Source organism: Oncorhynchus gorbuscha, linkage group LG25, assembly GCF_021184085.1.
Source record: "Oncorhynchus gorbuscha isolate QuinsamMale2020 ecotype Even-year linkage group LG25, OgorEven_v1.0, whole genome shotgun sequence".
NCBI lineage: Eukaryota > Metazoa > Chordata > Actinopteri > Salmoniformes > Salmonidae > Oncorhynchus > Oncorhynchus gorbuscha.
The window spans coordinates 38,769,124-38,796,857 of NC_060197.1; the positions used below are offsets into that span (position 1 = coordinate 38,769,124).

General features: G+C 46.5%; 1 protein-coding gene across 3 annotated transcripts in view; it reads right to left on the reverse strand.

Annotated features, from left to right (window-relative positions):
* Window positions 1-5,632: 5,632 nt before the first annotated feature.
* LOC124014036 (mitogen-activated protein kinase kinase kinase kinase 2-like) overlaps window positions 5,633-27,734 on the reverse strand; it is a 43,012-nt gene continuing 20,910 nt past the window's right edge. For 2 of the 3 annotated variants that reach the window (XM_046328696.1, XM_046328693.1), the window contains exons 12-32: window positions 19,438-19,548; window positions 18,799-18,868; window positions 17,589-17,647; window positions 17,384-17,436; window positions 17,117-17,155; window positions 14,441-14,474; window positions 14,131-14,293; window positions 10,426-10,601; window positions 9,812-9,853; window positions 9,457-9,541; window positions 9,298-9,377; window positions 8,985-9,045; window positions 8,615-8,741; window positions 8,298-8,359; window positions 8,109-8,212; window positions 7,531-7,714; window positions 7,302-7,394; window positions 7,115-7,201; window positions 6,892-6,962; window positions 6,723-6,778; window positions 5,633-6,608 (exon numbers count right to left, since the gene is read on the reverse strand). In XM_046328696.1, coding sequence (XP_046184652.1) covers window positions 6,521-6,608; window positions 6,723-6,778; window positions 6,892-6,962; window positions 7,115-7,201; window positions 7,302-7,394; window positions 7,531-7,714; window positions 8,109-8,212; window positions 8,298-8,359; window positions 8,615-8,741; window positions 8,985-9,045; window positions 9,298-9,377; window positions 9,457-9,541; window positions 9,812-9,853; window positions 10,426-10,601; window positions 14,131-14,293; window positions 14,441-14,474; window positions 17,117-17,155; window positions 17,384-17,436; window positions 17,589-17,647; window positions 18,799-18,868; window positions 19,438-19,548 — 1,845 coding nt within the window. In that variant the 3' untranslated portion in view covers window positions 5,633-6,520. The remainder of the gene's footprint in view (window positions 6,609-6,722; window positions 6,779-6,891; window positions 6,963-7,114; window positions 7,202-7,301; window positions 7,395-7,530; window positions 7,715-8,108; window positions 8,213-8,297; window positions 8,360-8,614; window positions 8,742-8,984; window positions 9,046-9,297; window positions 9,378-9,456; window positions 9,542-9,811; window positions 9,854-10,425; window positions 10,602-14,130; window positions 14,294-14,440; window positions 14,475-17,116; window positions 17,156-17,383; window positions 17,437-17,588; window positions 17,648-18,798; window positions 18,869-19,437; window positions 19,549-27,734) is intronic. The other variant, XM_046328694.1, reaches the window with a different exon arrangement.

The window sequence follows — 27,734 nt, forward strand, 5'->3', positions numbered from 1 at the left end:
GCTCAGGCAGGTAGTAGGCTCCGGTAAATCCTGGCTGGCTGGTGGACCTGGATGATTAAGGTTGTCTGGCCGATCTAGAAGATCTTGGTAGACTGGCACTTCTGGCGGATCCTGGCAGACTGGCACTTCTGGTGGATCCTGGCAGACTGGTGACGCTGGGCCGACTGGCGGCGCTGGGCAGACAGGGGACTCCGGCAGCGCAGGAGAGGAGAAAGGCTCTGGCTGCGCTGAACAGGCGAGGCGCACTGGACGCGCTGGGCCGACTGGGAGCACTGGTGGCGCTGGACAGACAGGAGACTCCGGCAGCGCAGGAGAGGAGAAAGGCTCTGGCTGCGCTAAACAGGCGGGAGACTCCGATAGCGCAGGAGAAGAGAACAGCTCTGGTTGCGCTAAACAAGCGGGAGACTCCGGCAGCGCAGGAGGGGAGAAAAGCACTGGCTGCGCTGAACAGGCGAGGCGCACTGGAGGCCTGGTGCGTGGTGCTGGAACTGGTGGTACTGGCGCGAGGACACGCACAGGAAGCCTGGTGCGGGGAGCTGCTACCGGAGGACTGGTGTGTATAGGTGGCTCTGGATAGACCGGACCGTGCAGGCGCACTGGAGCTCTTGAGCACCGAGCCTGCCTGGCTCGATGCCCACTCTAGCCCGGCCAATAGGAAGGGCTGGTATAAGTCGCAGCTGGCTCTGCACCCGCACTGGAAACACCGTGCGCTCCATAGCATAACACGGTGCCTGCCCGGTCTCTCTAGCCCAACGGTGAGCACAGGGAGTATGCACAGGTTTCCTACCTGGCATAACTATCGGCGATATTCTCCCGGCTGCGCCCAGGGTCCTTTTCCGTCTAATATCATCTCCCAAGACCTGAAGTCCTCATATTGCTGCTCCTCACAATTAACAGGGAGAGTAGGCTCAGGTCTGACTCCTGACTCTGCCACTCTCTCTCTGCGCTTTCCCCTTTACCTACGGTTTTCGCGGTTTTCGCTCTGTATAGCCGTGCACTGGGTCAGCCGCCCACCTGTCCGATTTCTTCCCACGTAGTATAATCCATATCGTCCTCCTTCAGATCCTGCCAGTTCACACGCTGCTCGGTCTGTGAATCGTGGTGGGTGATTCTGTAATGAACTTTGTCTGCTGTTTGAAGAGAGTCAGACCGAAATGCAGCGTGTAGGTTACTTATGACATTTAATGAAGAAAATGCTGTACATGAAATAACTGAGAATACAAAACAACAAACGAGTGAAACTAATTACAGCCTATCTGGTGACTAACACAAAGACAGGTACAATCACCCACGAAATACAACGAGCACTCAGGCTACCTAAATACGGTTCCCAATCCGAGACAACTAGAATCAGCTGACTCCAATTAGGAATCGCCTCAGGCAGCCAAGCCTAACTAGACACACCCCTAATAATACACACTCCCAATTAATACAAACCCTAATACGAAATACAACATATAAACCCATGTCACACCCTGGCCTACCCAAACATATAACAAAAACACAAGATACAATGACCAAGGTGTGACAGTAGCGGGCAAAATAAGCAAGGAGGTGGGCAGAGCCAAGCACGAGCTAGCAAGAGCCTATTGGCGAGTTCAAGAATTTATTTGCATATTTCTGTTAGGGAACGCCTACTATGTGAAGTGAGCGTGTGCAATAACTCACCATTGCACTCCTAAACAATGGCATTTTTTTAAACTTTGGCAAATGGGAAAGTCTACCAACTAGTTTTGGGAAACAGAAAACTGTATTGAGATCAAATGTTTAATCAATGAGAAATTTAGCAGAATGTCGGACAAAAACCATTTAGCTCCATCTTCTCCCATTGCCGGCCACTGGGCTTCCTCTAACCCTACACCCATTAAAACATCACCACTATTCCAACACTTTGTCCCTATCTGATCCTTCACCAGGCCGGCAGCCTGGGAGGATGGGACACTATGGTTCGAAACATCTTTTAAGAATTCTGCAGTAAAATCTAGTACACCCAAGTGCTTCTCTGCAGATGCCACATCTATTTTCTGGAGAAGCACCTGAAGGAGTGTGCAGTTCGGGGCTCAATGTGGGCAAACGCGTTTAACCCGAAACCTTCCCGTCTCCTTCAAGGTCACCCAAGTTGAGGTTCAATGTCAACGAAAGCGAATCTTAATCGAACCTAACCTACATGGATAAAAACATAAACCATGGAAGTAAGTGAGACTGTCATTATGCATAATGTACTTTGTAATACTCATGTTATACCAGTGCAGTGGTATATCTTTATATAACCAACTACAGCATCGATGTTAGCATAGTGTTAATTAGCACCCATTTGCATGTGAGCTAGCTAACTGCTTACAATGAGGGAATCTTATTTGGACAAATTTGCCTACTTGAGCAGTAAGCCTAAGTTGACATGTACAATTATGTAATCGATTTGATCGTTGATTTTCTGTGCTTCGTCAATGTATGCCTTGTTGTGTTTGGCTGGCTCTAAATGTGTATCGTTGATGCCGACGGCCATTCCCTAAGTTACACATAGCGAGTCCAATATATGGTCAACAACCACATCAAAGGTCAACAACCACATCAAAGGTCAACAACCACATCAAAGGTCAACAACCACATCAAAGGTCAACAACCACATCAAAGGTCAACAACCACATCAAAGGTCATGCGTCAGTGAGGCACAGAGGTAATATTTCTTTCTTTGTTTATTGAATATATTTGACGTCCACGTTTTTTGATTTGCCCTGTTTTTTCAGTTACTTCGTGTATTTAGTTTAATTTTATGACTTGTTACTTTGCTGTTATTCCTCTCTTTCAGAGTTCACGATCATAAAGTGTTGCTTCAGTTGTTGAAATGCGACACACTTTCATTGTTGCTATTGCTACGGCAACAATAATCAACAGAACACAGTTTCTGAAGCACCTGACATACACCCAGCACCCAGCACCCAGAGGCCCTTAAACAGTGGCCCCTCAAGAGCACCCAGAGGCCTTCAAACAGCAGCCAGTGGCCCCTCAAGAGCACCCAGAGGCCCTTAAACAGTCCCCAGAGGCCCCTCAAGAGCACCCAGAGGCCCTTAAACAGTCCAGAGGCCCCTTAAGAGCACCCAGAGGCCCTTAAACAGTCCCCAGAGGCCCCTCAAGAGCACCCAGAGGCCCTTGAACAGTCCCCAGAGGGACTGTGATATGTGTTATGCTGTTTAGTGAAGATGACATAGAAGTCACCCGAGTCTCTGATCTCTGTACTGGAGCTGGTATAACTTAATGCACAAAGCACATTCAGCTTGTCAGTATGTCTATATGGTATATTCTCCATTCTCATGAGGAAAGTAAATAGCATTATAAATCAGGATAGGTAGTAACTTTATATATATGCTCAATTAAATAATATAATTACAAAGTCATACATCGGACGACACACAGTTGTACATTTCGATGAAACATGGTGAAGGCACAAAATGTCCTACCCTGGAAGGCTGTGTTTCATGCATAAGGAAGTGGATACATTTACATTTACATTTAAGTCATTTAGCAGACGCTCTTATCCAGAGCGACTTACAAATTGGTGCAATCACCTTATGACATCCAGTGGGACAGTCACTTAACAATAGTGCATCTAAAACTTAGGGGGGGTGGGGTGAGAGGGATTACTTAACCTATCCTAGGTATTCCTTAAAGAGGTGGGGTTTCAGGTGTCTCCGGAAGGTGGTGATTGACTCCGCTGTCCTGGCGTCGTGAGGAGAACATTAATTGGGAGTTTGTTCCACCATTGGGGGCCAGGGCAGCGAACAGTTTTGACTGGGCTGAGCGGGAGCTGTACTTCCTCAGTGGTAGGGAGGCGAGCAGGCCAGAGGTGGATGAACGCAGTGCCCTTGTTTGGGTGTAGGGCCTGATCAGAGCCTGGAGGTACTGAGGTGCCGTTCCCCTCACAGCTCCGTAGGCAAGCACCATGGTCTTGTAGCGGATGCGAGCTTCAACTGGAAGCCAGTGGAGAGAACGGAGGAGCGGGGTGACGTGAGAGAACTTGGGAAGGTTGAACACCAGACGGGCTGCGGCGTTCTGGATGAGTTGAAGGGGTTTAATGGCACAGGCAGGGAGCCCAGCCAACAGCGAGTTGCAGTAATCCAGACGGGAGATGACAAGTGCCTGGATTAGGACCTGCGCCGCTTCCTGTGTGAGGCAGGGTCGTACTCTGCGGATGTTGTAGAGCATGAACCTACAGGAACGGGCCACCGCCTTGATGTTAGTTGAGAACGACAGGGTGTTGTCCAGGATCACGCCAAGGTTCTTGGCGCTCTGGGAGGAGGACACAATGGAGTTGTCAACCGTGATGGCGAGATCATGGAACGGGCAGTCCTTCCCCGGGAGGAAGAGCAGCTCCGTCTTGCCGAGGTTCAGCTTGAGGTGGTGATCCGTCATCCACACTGATATGTCTGCCAGACATGCAGAGATGCGATTCGCCACCTGGTCATCAGAAGGGGGAAAGGAGAAGATTAATTGTGTGTCGTCTGCATAGCAATGATAAGAGAGACCATGTGAGGTTATGACAGAGCCAAGTGACTTGGTGTATAGCGAGAATAGGAGAGGGCCAAGAACAGAGCCCTGGGGGGACACCAGTGGTGAGAGCGCGTGGTGAGGAGACAGATTCTCGCCACGCCACCTGGTAGGAGCGACCTGTCAGGTAGGACGCAATCCAAGCGTGGGCCGCGCCGGAGATGCCCAACTCGGAGAGGGTGGAGAGGGTGGATAGCGACGAATGGTTTTCTTTTAAACTCGGACAAAACAGAGATACTAGTTCAAGGTCCCAGGAAACAAAGAGATCTTCTGTTGGATCTGACAATTAATGTTGATGGTTGTACAGTCGTCTCAAATAAAACTGTGAAGGAACTTGGCGTTACTCTGGACTCTGATCTCTCTTTGACGAACATATCAAGAATATTTCAAGGGCAGCTTTTCTCCATCTTTGTAACATTGAAAACAATTAGTTTTTTGGGGTCAAAAATTATGCAGAAAAGCTAATCCATGTCTCTGACCCTATTGCAGGGGGCTGAGTCATTGGCTTACTAGTACTCTTCCATGCCGTCCCTAGGCGGGGTGCATCAATTGAGTGGGTTGAGTCACTGACGTGATCTTCCTGTCCGGTTTTGCACTCCTTGGTTCTTGTGCGGTGGAGGAAATCTTTGTGGGCTATACTCAGCCTTGTCTAAGGGTAGTACGTTGATATCCCTCACGTGGTGTGTGGGCTGTACTTTGGCAAACTGGCTGGGGTTTTAATCCTGCCTGGTTTGCCCTGTCCGGGGCCACAGTGTCCCCCACCCCCCCATGTCTCAGCCTCCAGTATCTATGCTGCAATAGTCTATGTTCCAGGGGGCTAGGGTCAGTCTGTTATATCTGATATAAATCACCTGTCTTATCTGGTGTCCTCTGTGAATTTAGCTATGCTCCCTCTAATTCTCTCTCCCTCCCTCCACTCAAATTCTTATTTACAATGACGGCCAAACCCTAACGACACTTTCTCTCTCTCTCTCTCTCTCTCTCTCTCTCTCTCTCTCTCTCTCTCTCTCTCTCTCTCTCTCTCTCTCTCTCTCTCTCTCTCTCTCTCTCTCTCTCTCTCTCTCTCTCTCTCTCTCTCTCTCTCTCTCTCTCTCTTGTTTGGCGAAAGTTAAAACTAAATATACATAAAATCTCTAAAATCCATATGCACACATCATATGTCATATGATTTTGCTAAAATAAAATTCAAAAAGCAACATGCATGCTCCTTCAAGTGTATTTCGTGGATGATGAGTGTTACATTGGGCCTCATACTGCACAACCAAACCAAACCAAAATCATTAAACACAACATAGTATCACTACCAGTCTTTGAGCATTTTGTGGCAAACAAACACATGTTGCAAGCCCTTTTTAGTGCAGGAATAGTCTTCATCTGGGTCTGGGAAACAGGCCTTTAAATTGATCTCAGTAAAGTATTTCAAAGCACTTTTACAATGTAGTGGCCCTCTGATTCTATGGCACATATTTTCTAAACTATTTATGTTGACATCTTGGAGTGGCGCCACCTATGCCATGACGTTACATAGTAATACTACAGTTAGTGGACAGAGCAGGGTGGTGTTCACAATGTTGTTTAAGGAGACAGATCAGACTTCAGTTAACAGTCAAACCAGTAAAAATAGACAATGGGGTTATGCAAGGTTAAAAGTAGTTTGTGTCATTCAAGGGGTTAGAGGTCACGACAGGGGGCTCTCTCTGACAAGTCTTTTTTTACAAGTCCTTCCATGAACACACACCAGCTCAGTTATCTCCCTGCGGTTTAGTGTGTGAGAGTCTCCCATGGTCTGTCTGTTCCCCATATGCAGGTAGAGGGGGTTAGTTCAGTTTAAGACAAGTCTACAGTGAGGGGTCTTGTTCGCTCGTGAGTTTATTAGGTGCCAGAAAAGCACTTCCCATCTCAAGACACACTCTTCTTCTCTTCTTACTTTAATCCCAATTTCTATTATTTTCTTTCAGTCCTTTTCTCTCTTCTCTCAGTAGCTGCTTTCATGGCCTGTCAGGATATAGAGGTTGGTCATGGCTGACGGGTCCTCTGTGGGGGTACTCTGAAGGACGATATCCCTACGGAAACGACAAAAGATTGAATGTGATTGATTTTCTCAGATAACCTTTGACCCCTAATGCGAACACACATAATGTGGTATTCAAGGTAACAGACCAGCGTTTGGAGCATACCTGTTCGTCCCCAAGACCTGGAACACTCTGCTTTCGTCTGTGATTTCCTGCGTGACCTACAAAGATGAACGTAAATGTATTTCACTGTTTCGGCGAGATAATATACTTCCAATGCAGATCAAGCCTTTTATTTAATATTTATGAGTGGATTACAATGAAACATAATCACCTCATTTGTGTGAAGACTCCTCCCTTGAAGACCATGCTTCCAGAAAGCCAGAACACTGTCCTGTAAACAAACTAGCCACACAACAGTAAAGTCACAAACCAAATCTTCCACGCACGTAGTGTGTGGCTGTAACTACAGTACCTCACCCCTGCCTGTACCTATGATGTGGTGATGAATTGAGAACATTCTATGAGGTATTATTGAGATTGAATGAAGTTAGTACTTAGTGTTTCAATGGGGAAGTCAAAGACAAGTTCAGAAGCCAGCTCCTTGGAGGGAAGACCTTGTAGGTTGACAATCTTCACAATCTCTGTAAAGTGACATTAAAGATACCGTTAGTAGTGGACATTAAAAGGCAGGTGGTGCTAATGATATTCTAGGTAGGATGTAATATATTCCAATAGACTCACTCTCCAGTACAATGAGAACCGTGTCTCTGTCCAGCTGTGTTGCCTGCATGGCTCCCGGTCCGGCTCCGGTCCGGGTCCGGTCCGGCGTACTCTCTGTACACACACGCACACACACACATGCACATATACAAAGACAGAGAGAAAGAAAGAGAGAGAGAATTAAGGTTATACAATTTCTCTACACAATGTCATACGGTTCAAATCCTAATATCTGACATCTCTGTGCTACCTGGTGAAGAATTTGGTGTGCCGTTCAACTCTATGATGTCGAACTTCAGCTGCTGGTTGGATGGTGGTTTCCCTCCTTCTGCAGCACAGTCCCCAACCCCTACACATAGCTGTGGGAACTCATCCTTCACTAACACCAGTAGCTCAAAGATAGGGAGCGAATCCGGTAGACGTATGTCTATATGCTGAGAGGGAAAAAGTGTAGAAAGAATTTTACAAGTCTTACAAACACGGTTCATATACATGCACCACAAAAGTATGTGGACACCTGCTCGTCGAACATCTCATTCCAAAATCATGGGCATTAATATAGAGTCGGTCCTCCCCTTTGCTGCTATAACAGCCTCCACTCTTCTTGGAAGGATTTCCACTAGATGTTGGAACATTGCTTCAGGAACTTGCTTCTATTCAGCCACAAGACCATTAGTGAGGTCAGGCACTGATGTTGGGCGATTAGGCCTGGCTCGCAGTCGGAGTTTCAATTCATCCCAAAGGTGTTCAATAGGGGTTGAGGCTCAGGGCTCTGTGCAGGCCAGTCAAGTGTATGTTGTATGGAATAATTGTTATGTCGGTACACACCTTGAGCTGCAAGAACCTCTGCAGAGGCTCATACCACAAGAGTAGAATTAGACCTGATGGAACAGCCCCACACAGGAACGTGCTGTCTGTGTGTGGGTTTCTTGCTAGGAGAGAGGAGAAAAAGCCATTTCAATTGAAGCAGCTTTCTGTGTTGTGATTGAACATAATGCAGTGCCAAATTTCACTTACCCACGCTGCATCTTCGACAGCCTTTAGTGTCTGGTATCTTCACAGTTACAGCATATTTCCTGCTGATTTACATTTCATATATTTTTTACTTTAAATTAGGACAGGCACATACTGTATATTGAAGACAAATTGAACCAGAACACATTGATGCGCACGCACACACACACGCGCCTGCCCGCGCACACACACACACACACACACACACACACACACACACACACACACACACACACACACACACACACACACACACACACACACACACACACACACACACACACACACACACACACACACACACACACACACACACACACCCCCTCTGCCTGGGGTTGATCCTCTCAGTGAGGCGGTTGGTACTGAGGGACAGGTGTTTCTGCTGCTTGTGGCCCCTCTGTTCAAACAGAGCCGTCAGACTGTGGGAGTACAGCTGGGAAGACTTCCCTGGGGATGGGGTTGGAGAGGGGAGGAATGGTAAGAACCCGTGTTCAAATTTAGCAGTGCTTGATTGAGCTTGCCTGGTGCAATGCAACCAATGGAAAAGTCTCAAAAGTGCAAACCCCGCCCACCTGGAACTCAAGCAAACACTGAAATACTATTTGCAACCAGGTCTGGTTTATTACTGGAGGTGATGGAGTAGGATCCTATGAACAACATGATAGGTGTGTAATTGAGGTAGAGCTCTACCTGATACGGACATCAGGACATTGTTCATGACAAACAGCCAGGTACATCTTTGTGGGAGCAACTGTGGGGGGAAGAGAGAGGTATTTGTTTGAAGTTTTATTAGTCGTATGTACAGGATACGCATGGTATACACTGTCTAACGAAATGCCTACTCGCAGGTTCCTTCTCGACAACACAACAACAATAAGATAAGAATATGAACATAAAGTAAATGGCTCAGTAGAATAGTATTAGTGGTATGCTCTGGAATTTTAACGCAGACTACCCACATTAATTCATACTTCCCCACATTCATCAATATCTAAACTGTTACCTTCTCCAGGGTGTCCTCATGGAGCTCGTTGAGGTTGAGGGTGTAGACACCCTCTTCTGCCCCCAGAATAAGATACTGATCTGAGGAAGAGACAAGATCATGTCACGGCCATCTGTAATGACCTTGTCTTAACCTCTTTAACCCGTTCTGGACCCCTACCTCTCGTTTTAGGGAGAATCCAGGTCACAGCACAGTGGACCGTCAGAGGGCAACCATTGAAGACTTTAGAGAAACAGGCACCCATCTACGAAACAAAACGATACACGTTGTACTTTCACGGTGCCTATTTCTACATTGCTGTACAATAAGCATGGTTGGACTATTAGAATGGGTTTAATGTTCATCTTAGCAAACCGTTGTTGCAGTGAGCATTCCGTCAAGCGTTTTTGAGACCAATAGCCATTAGCTACATAGCCTGTTCATAAAGCATGTGGAAATATTGTTAGTTATTGATGCAACAGCCTCTCTGTACTGTCTTAGGGCACATGCTGTTTGACTAGACCTCTGCACTTACATGAACTTGAGGGGTAGGAGGGAGTCCATGGCAATCAGCTCTCTAGAAATGAAACAGGGTTAAACACAACAACAACAACAACAACAACAACAACAACAACAAAGAAGGAAAACGGTGTCGTTCAAATGAGGATGTTGTTTAAATTCATGTCACAAAGCAGCGCCCTAGGATCTGGGTGTCTCTGAATTCTGTCTTCCTACATGAAATGTTACAAAAAGATGGTTTATTAAAGGGGATATGGAAGAATGTATTGAAACATGTTATTAGGTTAACAAGCCACACACCTTTTTTGTCAGTACCAGGGTTGATGTCAATTCCATTTCATTTCAGTCAGTTTAGGAAGTGAATTCAAATTCCAATCAAAAAATGAATGGCACATTATTACTATTATGCTGGAATTTCACTTATTCCTTGGAAGTGTCTGACTTCACATTGAATTGAACCCCTGAGTACTGGCTATGTACTGGTTAAGGCTACCGTCTACTGGTAGCCTCAAATCCATACAATGTATTGAAGCCAACTGCCACTGCCATTCAGCAACTACAGTACGGATATGAAGCTATGTACAGATACTGTATGTAGTGAGGCAACATTGCCCTGTGTTTTAAACTCACAGAGTTCGTCTTCCTCCTCAGTGTGCTCCACTCTGGAGAGAGAGAGGTTTCTCTGCATGATGAGGTCACCCCTTCTGTCTTCTTCTTCTCTGCCTGTACGGCGCCCCCCTCAGAAACACTGGGGTCACTACACCACTGTCTGCTGATGTCCTGAGTTGCAGAACACCTGGCCAAGACTGGAGTACCACACAAGAGGACGAAGGAGGGGGAAAAACATGTTGAAACGGGCTGTCGATCTTAGCATTGATGGAATTAGATTAAAACACACCGAAGATACACTACCGTTCAAAAGTTTGGGGTCACGTAGAAATGTCCTTCTTTTTGAAAGAAGAGCATGTTTTTTTGTCCATTAAAATAACATAAAATTAATCAGGAATACAGTGTAGAGATTGTTAATGTTGTAAATGACTATTGTAGCTGGAAATGGCAGATTTTTCTACATAGGCGTACAGAGGCCCATTATCAGCAACCATCACTCCTGTGTTCCAATGGCAAGTTGTGTTAGCTAATCCAAGTTTATCATTTTAAAAGGCTAATTGATCATTAGAAAACCCTTTTGCAATTATGTTAGCACCGCTGAAAACTGTTGTTCTGATTAAAGAAGCAATAAAACTGGCCTTCTTTAGACTAGTTGAGTATCTGGAGCATCAGCATTTGTGGGTTCGATTACAGGCTCAAAATGGTCAGAAATAAAGAACTTTCTTCTGAAACTCGTCAGTCTATTATTGAGAGGTGACTCCGAGATGCTGGCCTTCTAGGCAGAGTTGCAAAAAAAGAGCCATATCTCAGACTGGCCAATAGACTGTCCGTTTCCAGCTGCAATCATCATTTACAACATTAACAATGTCTACTCTGTATGCCTGATCAATTTGATGTCATTTTAATGGACATAAAATGTGCTTTTCTTTCAAAAACAAGGACATTTCTAAGTGACCCCAAACTTTTGAATGATAGTGTATATACAGTGCCTTGCGAAAGTATTCGGCCCCCTTGAACTTTGCGACCTTTTGCCACATTTCAGGCTTCAAACATAAAGATATAAAACTGTATTTTTTTGTGAAGAATCAACAACAAGTGGGACACAATCATGAAGTGGAACGACATTTATTGGACATTTATTGGATATCTGAATCCAATCGAGAATCTGTGGAAAGAACTGAAAACTGCTGTTCACAAATGCTCTCCATCCAACTTCACTGAGCTCGAGCTGTTTTGCAAGGAGGAATGGGAAAAAATGTCAGTCTCTCGATGTGCAAAACTGATAGAGACATACCCCAAGCGACTTACAGCTGTAATCACAGCAAAAGGTGGCGCTACAAAGTATTAACTTAAGGGGGCTGAATAATTTTGCACGCCCAATTTTTCAGTTTTTGATTTGTTAAAAAAGTTTGAAATATCCAATTAATGTCGTTCCACTTCATGATTGTGTCCCACTTGTTGTTGATTCTTCACAAAAAAATACAGTTTTATATCTTTATGTTTGAAGCCTGAAATGTGGCAAAAGGTCGCAAAGTTCAAGGGGGCCGAATACTTTCGCAAGGCACTGTAATTTAACATATTGAGAGCTTGGGACTACAAGGTTCTATCTGCAATGATTCTTAGATAATTGGCTTTAAAGTTCCAAACCCTCATTGGTTGGAATGGTGTCAGCAATTTTTATCTAGTATTCTTTCGAACTTAACAACATGAATTGGGGTATTTAGAGTACTATATAGGTAGAGAACAAAAATGCAGATAGAACCGTTTAGTCCCAAGCTCTCAATATTATGACTGCATTATAATTATAATAATTTGGTGGGTGCTTATATTTGTCCTGTTATACACTGTGTCATGGAAATGTTTTTTTTTTTGCATATCTCAACCCTCACTGAGGCACCCGCAGGGAGTGGGGTCATGGCCAGGGTCACTAGTGGTTAGAGCATTGGGCCAGTAACCGAAAGGTTGCTGGATCGATTCCCTGAGCTGACAAGGTAAAAATCAGTCATTCTGCCCCTGAACAAGGCAGTTAACCCATTGTTCCCCGGGCACCGAAGACGTGGATGTCGATTATGGCAAAAGCCCCGCACCTCTCTGATTCAGAGGGGTTGGGTTAAATGCGGAAGACACATTTAAGTTGAAGGCATTCACTTGTCCAACTGACTAGGTATCCCCTTTTCCCATTGCACAGCTCCCCTGGAGCAATTAGGGTTAAGTGCCTTGCTCAAGGGCACAGCTCCAGTATTCGAATCAGCAGCCTTTCAGTTACGGAACAGTAATTCTGTTGTCAATACAAATACTGACATCAACAGACTTCAGTAAGTATTCACAACCATTACCATTTTCCACATTTTGTTGTGTTACAAAGCGGGATTCAAATGGATCTAACCATCATTTTCTTGTCAATGATCTACACAAAATACACTGTAACGTTAAAGTGTAACAAAAATGTGATATATATTTTTTTATGAATGGAGAACAAAACCCTAATACAGTATATCTTGATTAGATAAGTATTGAAACAATTTAAGTAAAAACTGTAACTAGGCCAATCAGGAACAATGTCATCTTGGTAAGCAACTCCAGTGTATATTTGGCATTGTGTTTTAGGTATTTGTCCTGCTGAAAGGTGAATTTGTCTCCCAGTGTCTGTTGATAACCAAGTTATCCTCCAGGGTTTTACCTGTGCATAGCTCTATTCCGTTTCTTTTTATCACAAAAAAATGTAATCCTTCCCGATGACCAGCATACCCCTAACATGATGCAGCCACCACAATACTTAAAATTATGAAGAGTGGTACTCAGTGATGTGTTGTGTTGGATTTGCCCCAAACATTCGCTAAAGTTCATTTCTTTGACACATTTTTTGCAGTTTTATTTTAGTGCCTTATTGCAAACAGGATGCATGTTTTATTCTGTATAGGCTTCCTTTTTTTCACTCTGTCATTTATGTTCGTATTGTGGAGTAACTACAATGTTGTTGATCTATCCTCAGTTATCTCCTATCACAGCCATTAAACTCTGTAGCTTTTAAAATCACCATTGGCCTCAAGGTGAAATCCCAGAGCAGTTTCCTTACTCTCCAAGTTAGGAAAGGTGCCTGTATCTTTGTAGTGACTGGGTGTTTTGATACACTATCCAAAGTGTAATTAATAACTTCACCATGCTCAAAGGGATATTCAATGCCTGCTTTTTTTTACCCATCTACCAATAGGTTCTCTTCTTTCGAACCATTGGAAAACCTCCCTAGTCTTTGTGGTTGAATATGTGTACAGATAATTGTATGTGTGGGGTACAGGGATGAGGTAGTCATTTTAAAAATCATGTTAACCACTATTATTGTATACAGAGTGAGTCCATGAAACATATGTGACTTGTTAAGCACATCTTTACACCTGAACTTATTTAGGCTTGCCATAACAAAAGTGTTGAACATTTATTGACTCAATACATTTCAGCTTCAAATTTTTTATTAATTTGTAAACATTTCTAAAATCATTATTCCACTTTGACATTATGGGGTGTTGTGTGTAGATCAGTGACACACAATCTCAGTTGAATACATTTTAAATTCAGGCTGTAACACAACAAAATGTGGAAAAAGACAAGGGGTGTGAATACTTTCTGAAGGCACTGTATATTAATCTCAGCACCCAGAACCAAATCAGTTGTCATGACAGATTGAAATATGGCCTGTAAACATTGACTCTGTGTCTTGATGTTCCGTACCTGACGTGAAGTTTTTGGGTGTGTGGGTGGAGTCGGGCCCCAGGCTGGAGCTGGGGCCAAGGGTGAGGTCCTTGTCCTCCAGGGTGGGACAGAATGAGCTGATGGCAGGCAGGGAGGCTGTGGAAGGGCTGAATAACCCACTCTTCCTCCCACCATTACCCACCTACACAACCAGAAACATTAGACAAACCACTGTCACATAATACAATAGGAAATAGCTGAAAGGTATCAAGGATTATCTTCATATCTTGTGTTACACTTGATTGTTTCAGAAGATCTGTTTTTTTGGTGCTCTGTTATTGCTACTTACACCAGCAGATGGCACTCTCTTAATGGTTAAGCTCCTGGAAAAATAAATAGTCAATGGTAATGTTAGTGTTACACATATAACTTCTCAGAATGTCTCCCCTATGTGGAAGCTAGGTATACATTGCAACAGCACATGACTGAATTCCAATGCATTTTCCCCCTCCCCCTCATTCCATTTGAGACTTGCGCTTGAGCCTTTTACTTCCTCCTCCCCCTCCCCCCCCTCCTCCCTCTCTGCAGATGACTTCGTCAACCATTTTGAAAAGAAGGTCGACGACATCCGATCCTCGTTTGCTAAGTCAAACGACACCGCTGGTTCTGCTCACACTGCCCTACCCTGTGCTCTGACCTCTTTCTCCCCTCTCTCTCCAGATGAAATCTCGCGTCTTGTGACGGCCGGCCGCCCAACAACCTGCCCGCTTGACCCTATCCCCTCCTCTCTTCTCCAGACCATTTCCGGAGACCTTCTACCTTACCTCACCTCGCTCATCAACTCATCCCTGACCGCTGGCTACGTCCCTTCCGTCTTCAAGAGAGCGAGAGTTGCACCCCTTCTGAAAAAACCTACACTCGATCCCTCCGATGTCAACAATTACAGACCAGTATCCCTTCTTTCTTTTCTCTCCAAAACTCTTGAACGTGCCGTCCTTGGCCAGCTCTCCCGCTATCTCTCTCTGAATGACCTTCTTGATCCAAATCAGTCAGGTTTCAAGACTAGTCATTCAACTGAGACTGCTCTCCTCTGTATCACGGAGGCGCTCCGCACTGCTAAAGCTAACTCTCTCTCCTCTGCTCTCATCCTTCTAGATCTATCGGCTGCCTTCGATACTGTGAACCATCAGATCCTCCTCTCCACCCTCTCCGAGTTGGGCATCTCCGGCGCGGCCCACGCTTGGATTGCGTCCTACCTGACAGGTCGCTCCTACCAGGTGGCGTGGCGAGAATCTGTCTCCTCACCACGCGCTCTCACCACTGGTGTCCCCCAGGGCTCTGTTCTTGGCCCTCTCCTATTCTCGCTATACACCAAGTCACTTGGCTCTGTCATAACCTCACATGGTCTCTCTTATCATTGCTATGCAGACGACACACAATTAATCTTCTCCTTTCCCCCTTCTGATGACCAGGTGGCGAATCGCATCTCTGCATGTCTGGCAGACATATCAGTGTGGATGACGGATCACCACCTCAAGCTGAACCTCGGCAAGACAGAGCTGCTCTTCCTCCCGGGGAAGGACTGCCCGTTCCATGATCTCGCCATCACGGTTGACAACTCCATTGTGTCCTCCTCCCAGAGCGCCAAGAACCTTGGCGTGATCCTGGACAACACCCTGTCGTTCTCAACCAACATCAAGGCGGTGGCCCGTTCCTGTAGGTTCATGCTCTACAACATCCGCAGAGTACGACCCTGCCTCACACAGGAAGCGGCGCAGGTCCTAATCCAGGCACTTGTCATCTCCCGTCTGGATTACTGCAACTCGCTGTTGGCTGGGCTCCCTGCCTGTGCCATTAAACCCCTTCAACTCATCCAGAATGCCGCAGCCCGTCTGGTGTTCAACCTTCCCAAGTTCTCTCACGTCACCCCGCTCCTCCGTTCTCTCCACTGGCTTCCAGTTGAAGCTCGCATCCGCTACAAGACCATGGTGCTTGCCTACGGAGCTGTGAGGGGAACGGAACCTCAGTACCTCCAGGCTCTGATCAGGCCCTACACCCAAACAAGGGCACTGCGTTCATCCACCTCTGGCCTGCTCGCCTCCCTACCACTGAGGAAGTACAGCTCCCGCTCAGCCCAGTCAAAACTGTTCGCTGCCCTGGCCCCCAATGGTGGAACAAACTCCCTCACGACGCCAGGACAGCGGAGTCAATCACCACCTTCCGGAGACACCTGAAACCCCACCTCTTTAAGGAATACCTAGGATAGGATAAGTAATCCCTCTCACCCCCCCTTAAGTTTTAGATGCACTATTGTAAAGTGACTGTTCCACTGGATGTCATAAGGTGAATGCACCAATTTGTAAGTCGCTCTGGATAAGAGCGTCTGCTAAATGACTTAAATGTAATGTAAATGTACTTTGGGTTCACCAGCTTCAAACAGCTGGGAAAGAAAACACCTGTGGCAGAGCGATACATTGGCAGCTTGACACGATTTCCACTAGATAACACAGCCACAAAGTAATAACAGCTTTCCCAATTTGACAACAGGACAATATCACTACAAATCGCAACACTGTCGGGTGGGTAATACTGTGAAACACAATCATTCCACTACTACTGCAGATATATTATGGACATTTTCTGAAATTAATTGTAAAAAGTCTTATGTGTAGCACCATTAATGCTCATGCACTCTCTACTAAATCAAAGGTAAATCAGATTTCCTTTCTTTGTGGGATGCTTGCTTTCACAGTCTATAAACTGACATGGGGTCAATTATGTTGGCTCTTATTAGGACAAGATTTGGAGCAGGGCAGGGTCAAGTAATTGTGAATATGCATACCCCAACAACAATAATCAGTGATCAAATATTATTTAGTTCTTTATCAGATAATGTCAAGTATTCAAAAGGTAATAATTTCAATGTGATTAAAACAAACTTCCACAGCTTCCTTGATAAGAGGCATTGTCGCCGGGTAGAATACTGCTGAATAGTGTTTTTACAATGGGTGGTCTGCTGGCCTACCTCAGCTGCAGAGCTTCCTCCACACATTCCAACAGGCTCCTGAAACAGGAAGACAAGATGTTAATCTCTCTCTGGAGCCACTAGTTCTGAGAACATGATGTGACAGAGAACCACCTATTCTGTGACAATGGGAGGGTTGGAGCTAGTGTCTTCTGTTATGGATTCAGTTTTTTTTTAAATTATTGTTCTCCTGTAAACTTGCTCTAGTGGGGATGTTTGCTTGACGTACTGCTACCAATAGTAAACTGTGGAAGAGGAGCATCTTACGGTGACTCAGTGTCCTCTTCTGAGACGTCCCAATCGTCTCCGGACGAGCTTTGCTGAAAAATTACGAAGAATCATCAACAACATACACACCCATAATATCCCTATTAATAGAACTCATACATCCCCCACTGCCCCAAATAGCCATTCTATGTTGACTTGACCTGAAACTCCAACATGTCAAACACAAGAAAGAAATGTGACTCACCATATCAGGATAAGGCTCTGTCACTTTCCTCAACGGAGGCCCAATCTTCACCTGGTCAACTAAGGGAAACACAACTAAGTTGATCATGAGGAAAATGTACACTTCAATACAATATATGTATTTAATAACTGCCGAGCCAAAACATGTTTTATAATATGGCATGATCATTTTATGTGATGAATTTACTATCAGTGCCAGAGGATAAAATCCAGGTGGATCTGCTATCCCACTGTCCTCTTATCATCCCCTGTTGCCTATTCAGATCGATTGGTAAACTACTCTCATACTAAACCCATATCACTGTGTTACAGTAATACCAAGTCATCGGCTTCAGGCAACTTTACCTTTCACCCCAGAAGACCCATTGTGATGCCCAAACAAGAAGAGTTACAACCCCCCTCTCCATTAGCACCATGTATTTGTTTTCGTGTTGACATGCTTGTCTAAATATAAGCTGTCTTGTCCCTGGCAGCTGCAGCGTGGGCGCATTGTCCACCATCACTACACCCTGTGTATGCTGTAACCTCACTGATAGGAGACACAGCAATAGTTCCTCAATCACCCCCCCCCCCACTCCTCGCTTCCCTCACCTCCTCCCCCCAGAATCACGTCAGAGGACCACAGAGGGAACATGCCATGTGCGTGTGCAGGACAGTGACCCCTCTATGACCTCTCTCTGTGTCGGGTGACTCTGAGACTTGGGGACTTCATCTCCACCACCTCCAAATCTCAATGGGCTTCTTGTCACAGAGGTCAGGAACCTAAGTGTGTTGTGTTGTGTCCTGCTCCATCTGCCCCAGTTTCACACATTATACCAGGAAGGGTGATGTTGACCTCAACTCTCCAAGCACACACAATACACACGGATACACACACACACACACACAAACACACAGACATACAGATAGATACGCACGCTCACACAAACACACACAAACTCACGATCGACAATCAACACACATACACAGCCCTTTTCTAACTACAGATGAGTGATTACTTGAATTAGCTGGGCGGATGTACCGTATTAACAGTAATAGCCAGACCACATTTCAGATGAAGATGTTCAGGGCAGAAGCCTCTCATTGACATTGTTTATTAGGATGGTTTTTCATATGTTGACATGAGTACTTCTATAAACTCTTCACACATTGTTGTGTGGGCTGACGATGGGGTTTCAGTGTACAAATTGTGTAGGGATTTGAAGACTCACACTGCTCTTCAGACAGGGTCCTCAGGAGTTTCCCTGCAGACTGGATCTTATCAGGAGCAGCTTCTCCATTCTACAGACAAACATACACACACACAGATGTGTTATACATTCACAGAATAAATCACACTAGGACCAAGCAATGTTCCAGAGAGAGCTAGGTGATTGCCATGTGTTACAAAGCAAGTGTGTGTGTGTGTGATTTGTATGTTTGTGTGTGTGTCACGCCCTGACTTTAGAGAGCCTTTTTATTTCTCTATTTGGTTAGGTCAGGGTGTGATTTGGTTAGGCATTCTAGTTTGTCTATTTCTTTGTTGGCCGGGTATGGTTCCCAATCAGAGGCAGCTGTCTATCGTTGTCTCTGATTGGGGATCATACTTAGGCAGCCCTTTTTCCCACCTTCAGTTGTGGGATCTTGTTTGTGTGTAGTTGCTTTCTGCACTGCAAATAGCTTTATGCCCGTTTTTCATTTTGTTGTTTTTTGGTGTCATTTAAAATAAAAGTATAATGTACGCCTACCACGCTGCACCTTGGTCTCCTTCTAACAACGGACGTAACAGTGTGGCTGTGCAGTCTGCGCGTGTACTTGCATGCCTGCATGTGTGTGTGCATGTCTGTCTGTCCTTGGTCACCTATCCTCACCTCCCGATCATTGTCGTCCATGCTGTGTGTGGAGTGGAGGTCAGGGTTATTGGCCATGTCCAGCAGCTCAATAATCAGGTTACGGGTCAGCAACTGGGTCACAAACGGGTGCTGGGGAGACGACAAGAGATACAGCTAATGACCTATAGCTTTTATGTGGCACGACATCAATACATCACTTCATCATTAGTTTCCTTGATCTCTCTCAGCAGCTGTATCCGTGTTATGGGCCCCTATAGAAATAAACACAGGATCCTAGGATGGCTATGCTTTTAGCACCTCAGACAGAGGCTTTAGATCAAATCCAATTTTATTTGTCACATGCGCCGAATACAACAGGTGTGGACCTTACTATGAAATGCTTACTTACCAGCCCTTACTTAACCAACATTGCAGTTCAAGAAATAGTGTTAAGAAAATATTTACTAAATAAACTAAAGTAAAAAATAAAATAAAAAGTAACACAATAAAATAACAATACAGAGTCTACTGTATATACAGGGGGTACCGTTAGAGTCAATGTGCGGGGTTACAGGTTAGTCAAGGTAATTTGTACATGTAGGTAGGGGTAAAGTGACTATGCATAGATAATAAACAGAGAGTAGCAGCATTGTAAAATCAAATGTTAATAGTCTGGGTGGCCATTTTATTAATTGTTCAGCAGTCTTATGGCTTGGGGGTAGAAGCTGTTAAGGAGCCTTTTGAACCTAGACTTGGTGTCACGCTTGTCCGCACTCCCTCTCTGGCGCTCGAGGGTGCCAGGCTTATTATTATTATTATTATTACCCTTCATTACGCACACCATCATTACGCGCAACAGCGCTCATTGGACTCACCTGGACTCACATGGACTTTGTTGATTGCCCCGTCTATAACTGTCTGCTCCCCCATTTGTTCCCGGTGTCAACATTAATGTCAATATGTGTTCATGTCCAGAGACTGTCCTGTCCTGTTCCATGTCCGTTGCTCATTAAATGTTCACTCCCTGTACCTGCTTCTCGTCTACCAGCGTCGTTCCTTACACTTGGTGCTCCGGTACCACTTGCCGAACGGTAGCAGAGAGAACAGTCTATGACTTGGGTGACTGGAGTCTGACAATTTTTTAGGCCTTCCTCTGACACCGCCTAGTAAATAGGTCCTGGATATCAGGAAGCTTGGCCCCAGTGATGAACTGGGCCGTACGCACTACACTCTGTAGCGCATTTACTGTCAGATGCCGAGCAGTTGCCATACCAGGCGGTGATGCAACCGGTCAGGATACTCTCGATGGTGCAGCTGCAGAACCTTATGAGGATCTGGGGACTCATGCCAAATATCCTGAGGGGGAAAAGGTGTTGTCATGCCCTCTTCACGACTGTCTTGGTGTGTTTGGACCATGATAGTTTGTTGGTGATGTGGACACCAAGGAACTTGAAGCTCTTGACCCGCTCTACTACAGTCCCATTGATGTTAATGGGGGCATGTTTGGCCCTCCTTCCTGTAGTCCCCGATCATCTCATTTGTGTTGCTCACGTTGAGGGAGAGGTCGTTGTCCTGGCACCACACTGCCAAGTCTCTGACCTTCTCCCTATGGGCTCTCATTGTTGTCGGTGATCAGGCCTACCACTGTTGTGTCATCAGCAAACTTAATGATGGTGTTAGAGTTGTGCCAGGCCACATAGTCATGGGTGAACAGGGAGTACAGGAGGGGACTAAGCACGCCCCCCTGAGGGGCCCCCGTGTTGAGGATCAGCATGGCAAATGTGTTGTTGCCTACACTTACCACCTGGGAGCGGCCCGTCAGGAAGTCCAGGATCCAGTTGCAGAGGTAGGTGCTTAGTCCCATGGACCTCAGCTTTGTGATGAGCTTTGTGGGCACTATGCTGTTGAATGCTGAGCTGTCAATGAACATCATTCTCACATAGGTGTTCCTTTTGTCCAGGTGGGAAAGGGCAGTGTGGAATGCGATTAAGATTGCATCATCTATGGATGTGTTGGGGCGGTATGCGAATTGGATTGGGTCTAGGGTTTCCGGGATGAAGTTGTTGATGTGAGCCTTGACCAGCCTTTCAAAGCACTTCATGGCTACTGACGTGAGTGCTACGGGTCGGTAGTCATTTAGGCAGGTTACCTTTGCTTTCTTGGGCACAGGGACTATGGTGGTCTGCTTGAAACATGTCGGTATTACAGACTCGGTTAGGGAAAGGTTGAAAATGTCAGTGAAGACACTTGCCAGTTGGGTCCACCCATGCTCTGAGTACACGTCCTGGTAATCCGTCTGGCCCTGCGGCCTTATGAATGTTTACCTATTTAAAGTTCTTGCTCACATCGGCTATGGAGGGCATGCTTCAGTGTTGCTTGCCTCGAAGCGAGCATAAAAGGCATTTAGATCATCTGGTAGGCTCGCATAACTGGGAAGCTCGCGACTGGGTTTTCCTTTGTAGTCCGTAATAATCTGCAAGCCCTGCCACATCTGACGAGCATCAGAGCCGGTGTAGTAAGATTCAATCTTAGTCCTGCATTGACGCTTTGCCTGTTTGATGGTTCATCTGAGGGCATTTCTTATAAGCGTCCGGATTAATGTTACGCTCCTTGAAAGCGGCATGTCTTGCCTTTAGCTCGATGTGGATGTTGCCTGTAATCCATGGCTTCTGGTTGGGATATGTACGTACGGTCACTGTGGGGACGACATCGTAAATGCACTTATTTATGTTGCCTGTGACTAAGGTGGTATACTCCTCAATGCCATTGGATGAATCCCGGAACGTATTCCAGTCTGTTCTAGCAAAACAGTCCTGTAGCGTAGAACAAGCGTCATCTGAACACTTCCGTATTGAGTGAGTCACTGGTGCTTCCTGCTGTAGTTTTAGCTTGTAAGCAGGAATCAGGAGGATAGAATTATGGTCAGATTGCCAAATGGAGGGCGAGGGAGAGCTTGTTTGCATCTCTGTGTGTGGAGAAAAGGTGGTCTAGAATTCTTTTTCCACTGGTTGCACATGTGACATGCTGTCACGCCCTGACCTTAGAGATCCTTTATTCTCTATTTTGGTTAGGTCGAGGTGTGACTAGGGTGGGCATTATAGTTTCTTTAGTTCTAGGTTGGCTTGGTATGGTTCCCAATCAGAGGCAGCTGTCATATCATTGTCTCTTATTGGGGATCATATTTAGGCAGCCTTTTCCCACCTGTTTGTTGTGGTATCTTGTATTTTTAATTGTTGCCTTTGAGCACGACAAAGCTGCACATTCGTTTCTTTGCTCTTTATTGTTTTTGTGCCAGTTCGCATATTAAAAGATGATGAACCCAAACCATGCTGCATTTTGGTCCGATTCTTACAACAATGTTTGTGACACATGCTGGTCGAAATGAGGTAAAAAGTCCCCGGACACTAGGAACGCCGCTTCTGGATGAGCATTTTCTTGTTTGCTTATGGCCTTATACAGCTTGTTGAGTGTGGTCTTAGTGCCAGCATCAGTTTGTTGTGGTAAATGGATGGCTACTATCTTGGTAGATAGTATGGTCTACATGTCATGCAGGTGAAAGAGGACCCAAAAGCGACTTAACAGAAACAGAGTTTATTTAAGTCCAAACAGGGAATAACAGAAATCCTCTAGTCTGTAGAGGGGAAATAACTGGAGAAGCGGCCACAGACTGCAGGTCGCTTCGGGTAGGCGCAGGCCGTAGTTGACAGAGACACCTGCTCACACGCAGCATCTGATGAAGGCAAAAAACACGACAGGACAGGGCGATACACAATCACAGCAAAAACACGACAGGACAGGGCGAAACGCAATCACAGCATGGTGAATACTAAACAAGGAACCGACGGGACAGGAACGGAACACAAAGGAATAAATAGGGACTCTAATCAGGGGAAAGGATCGGGAACAGGTGTGGGAAGACTAAATGATGATTAGGGGAATAGGAACAGCTGGGAGCAGGAACGGAACGATAGAGAGAAGAGAGAGCGAGAGAGGGAGGGGGAGAGAGGGATAGAAAGAGGGAAAGAACCCAATAAGACCAGCAGAGGGAAACGAACAGAATGGGGAGCACAGGGACAAGACATGATAATAAATGACAAACATGACAGTACCCCCACTCACCGAGCGCCTCCTGGCGCACTCGAGGAGGAATCCTGGCGGCAACGGAGGAAATCATCGATGAGTGAACGGTCCAGCACGTCCCGAGACGGAACCCAACTCCTCTCCTCAGGACCGTAACCCTCCCAATCCACTAAGTATTGGTGACCCCGTCCCCGAGAACGCATGTCCATGATCTTATGTACCTTGTAAATAGGTGCGCTCTCGACACGGACGGGAGGGGGGAGGGAAGACGAACGGGGGGTGCGAAGAAAGGGCTTAACACAGGAGACATGGAAGACAGGATGGACGCGACGAAGATGTCGCGGAAAGAAGCAGTCGCACAGCGACAGGATTGACGACCTGGGAGACACGGAACGGACCAATGAACCGCGGAGTCAACTTACGAGAAGCTGTCGTAAGAGGAAGGTTGCGAGTGGAAAGCCACACTCTCTGGCCGCAACAATACCTTGGACTCTTAATCCTGCGTTTATTGGCGGCTCTCACAGTCTTCCCCGCAGACAAAGGCAGACCGGTAGTGAAGCCTAAGGCGATGTGAGACCATGGTCGAGAAGGAATGGGGAGCGGTCTGAGACGACCGGCAGGAGGAGAGTTACCCGACTTAGTCTGCGCGCAGTCCGAACAAGCAGCCACGAAACGGCGCGTGTCACGCTCCTGAGTCGGCCACCAAAAGCGCTGGCGAATAGACGCAAGAGTGCCTCGAACACCGGGATGACCAGCTAACTTGGCAGAGTGAGCCCACTGAAGAACAGCCAGACGAGTGGAAACAGGAACGAAAAGGAGGTTACTAGGACAAGCGCGCGGCGACGCAGTGTGCGTGAGTGCTTGCTTAACCTGTCTTTCAATTCCCCAGACTGTTAACCCGACAACACGCCCATAAGGAAGAATCCCCTCGGGATCAGTAGAAGCCACAGAAGAACTAAACAGACGGGATAAGGCATCAGGCTTGGTGTTCTTGCTACCCGGACGGTAAGAAATCACAAACTCGAAACGAGCGAAAAACAACGCCCAACGAGCTTGACGGGCATTAAGTCGTTTGGCAGAACGGATGTACTCAAGGTTCTTATGGTCTGTCCAAACGACAAAAGGAACGGTCGCCCCCTCCAACCACTGTCGCCATTCGCCTAGGGCTAAGCGGATGGCGAGCAGTTCACGGTTACCCACATCATAGTTGCGCTCAGATGGCGACAGGCGATGAGAAAAATAAGCGCAAGGATGAACCTTATCGTCAGACTGGAAGCGCTGGGATAGAATGGCTCCCACGCCTACCTCTGAAGCGTCAACCTCGACAATGAATTGTCTAGTGACGTCAGGAGTAACGAGGATAGGAGCGGACGTAAAACGTTCTTTTAGAAGATCAAAAGCTCCCTGGGCGGAACCGGACCACTTAAAACACGTCTTGACAGAAGTAAGAGCTGTGAGAGGAGCAGCAACTTGACCGAAATTACGAATGAAACGCCGATAGAAATTAGCGAAACCTAAAAGCGCTGCAACTCGACACGTGACCTTGGAACGGGCCAATCACTGACAGCTTGGACCTTAGCGGAATCCATCTGAATGCCTTCAGCGGAAATAACGGAACCGAGAAAAGTAACGGAGGAGACATGAAAAGAGCACTTCTCAGCCTTTACGTAGAGACAATTCTCTAAAAGGCGCTGTAGAACACGTCGAACGTGCTGAACATGAATCTCGAGTGACGGAGAAAAAATCAGGATATCGTCAAGATAGACAAAAACAAAGATGTTCAGCATGTCTCTCAGAACATCATTAACTAATGCCTGAAAAACAGCTGGCGCATTGGCGAGACCGAACGGCAGAACCCGGTACTCAAAATGCCCTAACGGAGTGTTAAACGCCGTTTTCCACTCGTCCCCCAATCTGATGCGCACGAGATGGTAAGCGTTACGAAGGTCCAACTTAGTAAAGCACCTGGCTCCCTGCAGAATCTCGAAGGCTGATGACATAAGGGGAAGCGGATAACGATTCTTAACCGTTATGTCATTCAGCCCTCGATAATCCACGCAGGGGCGCAGAGTACCGTCCTTCTTCTTAACAAAAAGAACCCCGCCCCGGCCGGAGAAGAAGAAGGCACTATGGTACCGGCGTCAAGAGACACAGACAAATAATCCTCGAGAGCCTTACGTTCGGGAGCCGACAGAGAGTATAGTCTACCTCGAGGAGGAGTGGTCCCCGGAAGGAGATCAATACTACAATCATACGACCGGTGAGGAGGAAGGGAGTTGGCTCGGGACCGACTGAAGACCGTGCGCAGATCATGATATTCCTCCGGCACTCCTGTCAAATCGCCAGGTTCCTCCTGAGAAGTAGGGACAGAAGAAACGGGAGGGATGGCAGACATTAAACACTTCACATGACAAGAAACGTTCCAGGATAGGATAGAATTACTAGACCAATTAATAGAAGGATTATGACATACTAGCCAGGGATGACCCAAAACAACAGGTGTAAACGGTGAACGGAAAATCAAAAAGAAATAGTCTCACTGTGGTTACCAGATACTGTGAGAGTTAAAGGTAGTGTCTCAAATTTGATACTGGGAAGATGACTACCATCTAAGGCAAACATGGGCGTAGGCTTGTCTAACGGTCTGAAAGGAATGTTATGTTTCCGAACCCATGCTTCGTCCATGAAACAACCCTCAGCCCCAGAGTCAATCAAGGCACTGCATGTAGCACCCGAACCGGTCCAGCGTAGATGGACCGACATAGTAGTACAAGATCTAGATGAAGAGACCTGAGTAGTAGCGCTCACCAGTAGCCCTCCGCTTACTGATGGGCTCTGGCCTCTTACTGGACATGAATTAACAAAATGTCCAGCAACTCCGCAATAGAGGCACAGGCGGTTGGTGATCCTCCGTTCCCTCTCCTTAGTCGAGATGCGAATCCCTCCCAGCTGCATGGGCTCAGTCTCAAAGCCAGAGGAGGGAGATGGTTGCGATGCGGAGCAGGGAAACACCGTTGATGCGAGCTCTCTTCCACGAGCCCGGTGACGAAGATCTACCCGTCGTTCTATGCGGATGGCGAGAGCAATCAAAGTCCACATCTGAAGGAACCTCCCGGGAGAGAATCTCATCCTTAACCACTGCGTGGAGTCCCTCCAGAAAACGAGCGAGCAGCGCCGGCTCGTTCCACTCACTAGAGGCAGCAAGAGTGCGAAACTCAATAGAATAATCCGTTATGGACCGTTCACCTTGGCATAAGGAAGCCAGGGCCCTAGAAGCCTCCCTACCAAAACTGAACGGTCAAAAACCCGAATCATCTCCTCTTTAAAGTTCTGGAACTTGTTAGAGCAATCAGCCCTTGCCTCCCAGATAGCTGTGCCCCATTCTCGAGCCCGGCCAGTAAGGAGTGAAATGACGTAAGCAACCCGAGCTCTCTCTAGAGTATGTGTTGGGTTGGAGAGAGAACACAATCTCACACTGCGTGAGAAAGGAGCGGCACTCAGTGGGCTGCCCGGAGTAGCAAGGTGGGTTATTAACCCTAGGTTCTGGAGGCTCGGCAGGCCAGGAAGTAACAGGTGGCACGAGACGTAGACTCTGGAACTGTCCAGAGAGGTCGGAAACCTGAGCGGCCAGGTTCTCCACGGCATGGCGAGCAGCAGACAATTCCTGCTCGTGTCTGCCGAGCATGGCTCCTTGGATCTTGACGGCAGTGTAACGAGCGTCTGAAGTCGCTGGGTCCATTCCTTGGTCGGTTCCTTCTGTCATGCAGGTGAAAGAGGACCCAAAAGCGACTTAACAGAAACAGAGTTTATTTAAGTCCAAACAGGGAATAACAGAAATCCTCTAGTCTGTAGAGGGGAAATAACTGGAGAAGCGGCCACAGACTGCAGGTCGCTTCGGGTAGGCGCAGGCCGTAGTTGACAGAGACACCTGCTCACACGCAGCATCTGATGAAGGCAAAAAACACGACAGGACAGGGCGATACACAATCACAGCAAAAACACGACAGGACAGGGCGAAACGCAATCACAGCATGGTGAATACTAAACAAGGAACCGACGGGACAGGAACGGAACACAAAGGAATAAATAGGGACTCTAATCAGGGGAAAGGATCGGGAACAGGTGTGGGAAGACTAAATGATGATTAGGGGAATAGGAACAGCTGGGAGCAGGAACGGAACGATAGAGAGAAGAGAGAGCGAGAGAGGGAGGGGGAGAGAGAGGGATAGAAAGAGGGAAAGAACCCAATAAGACCA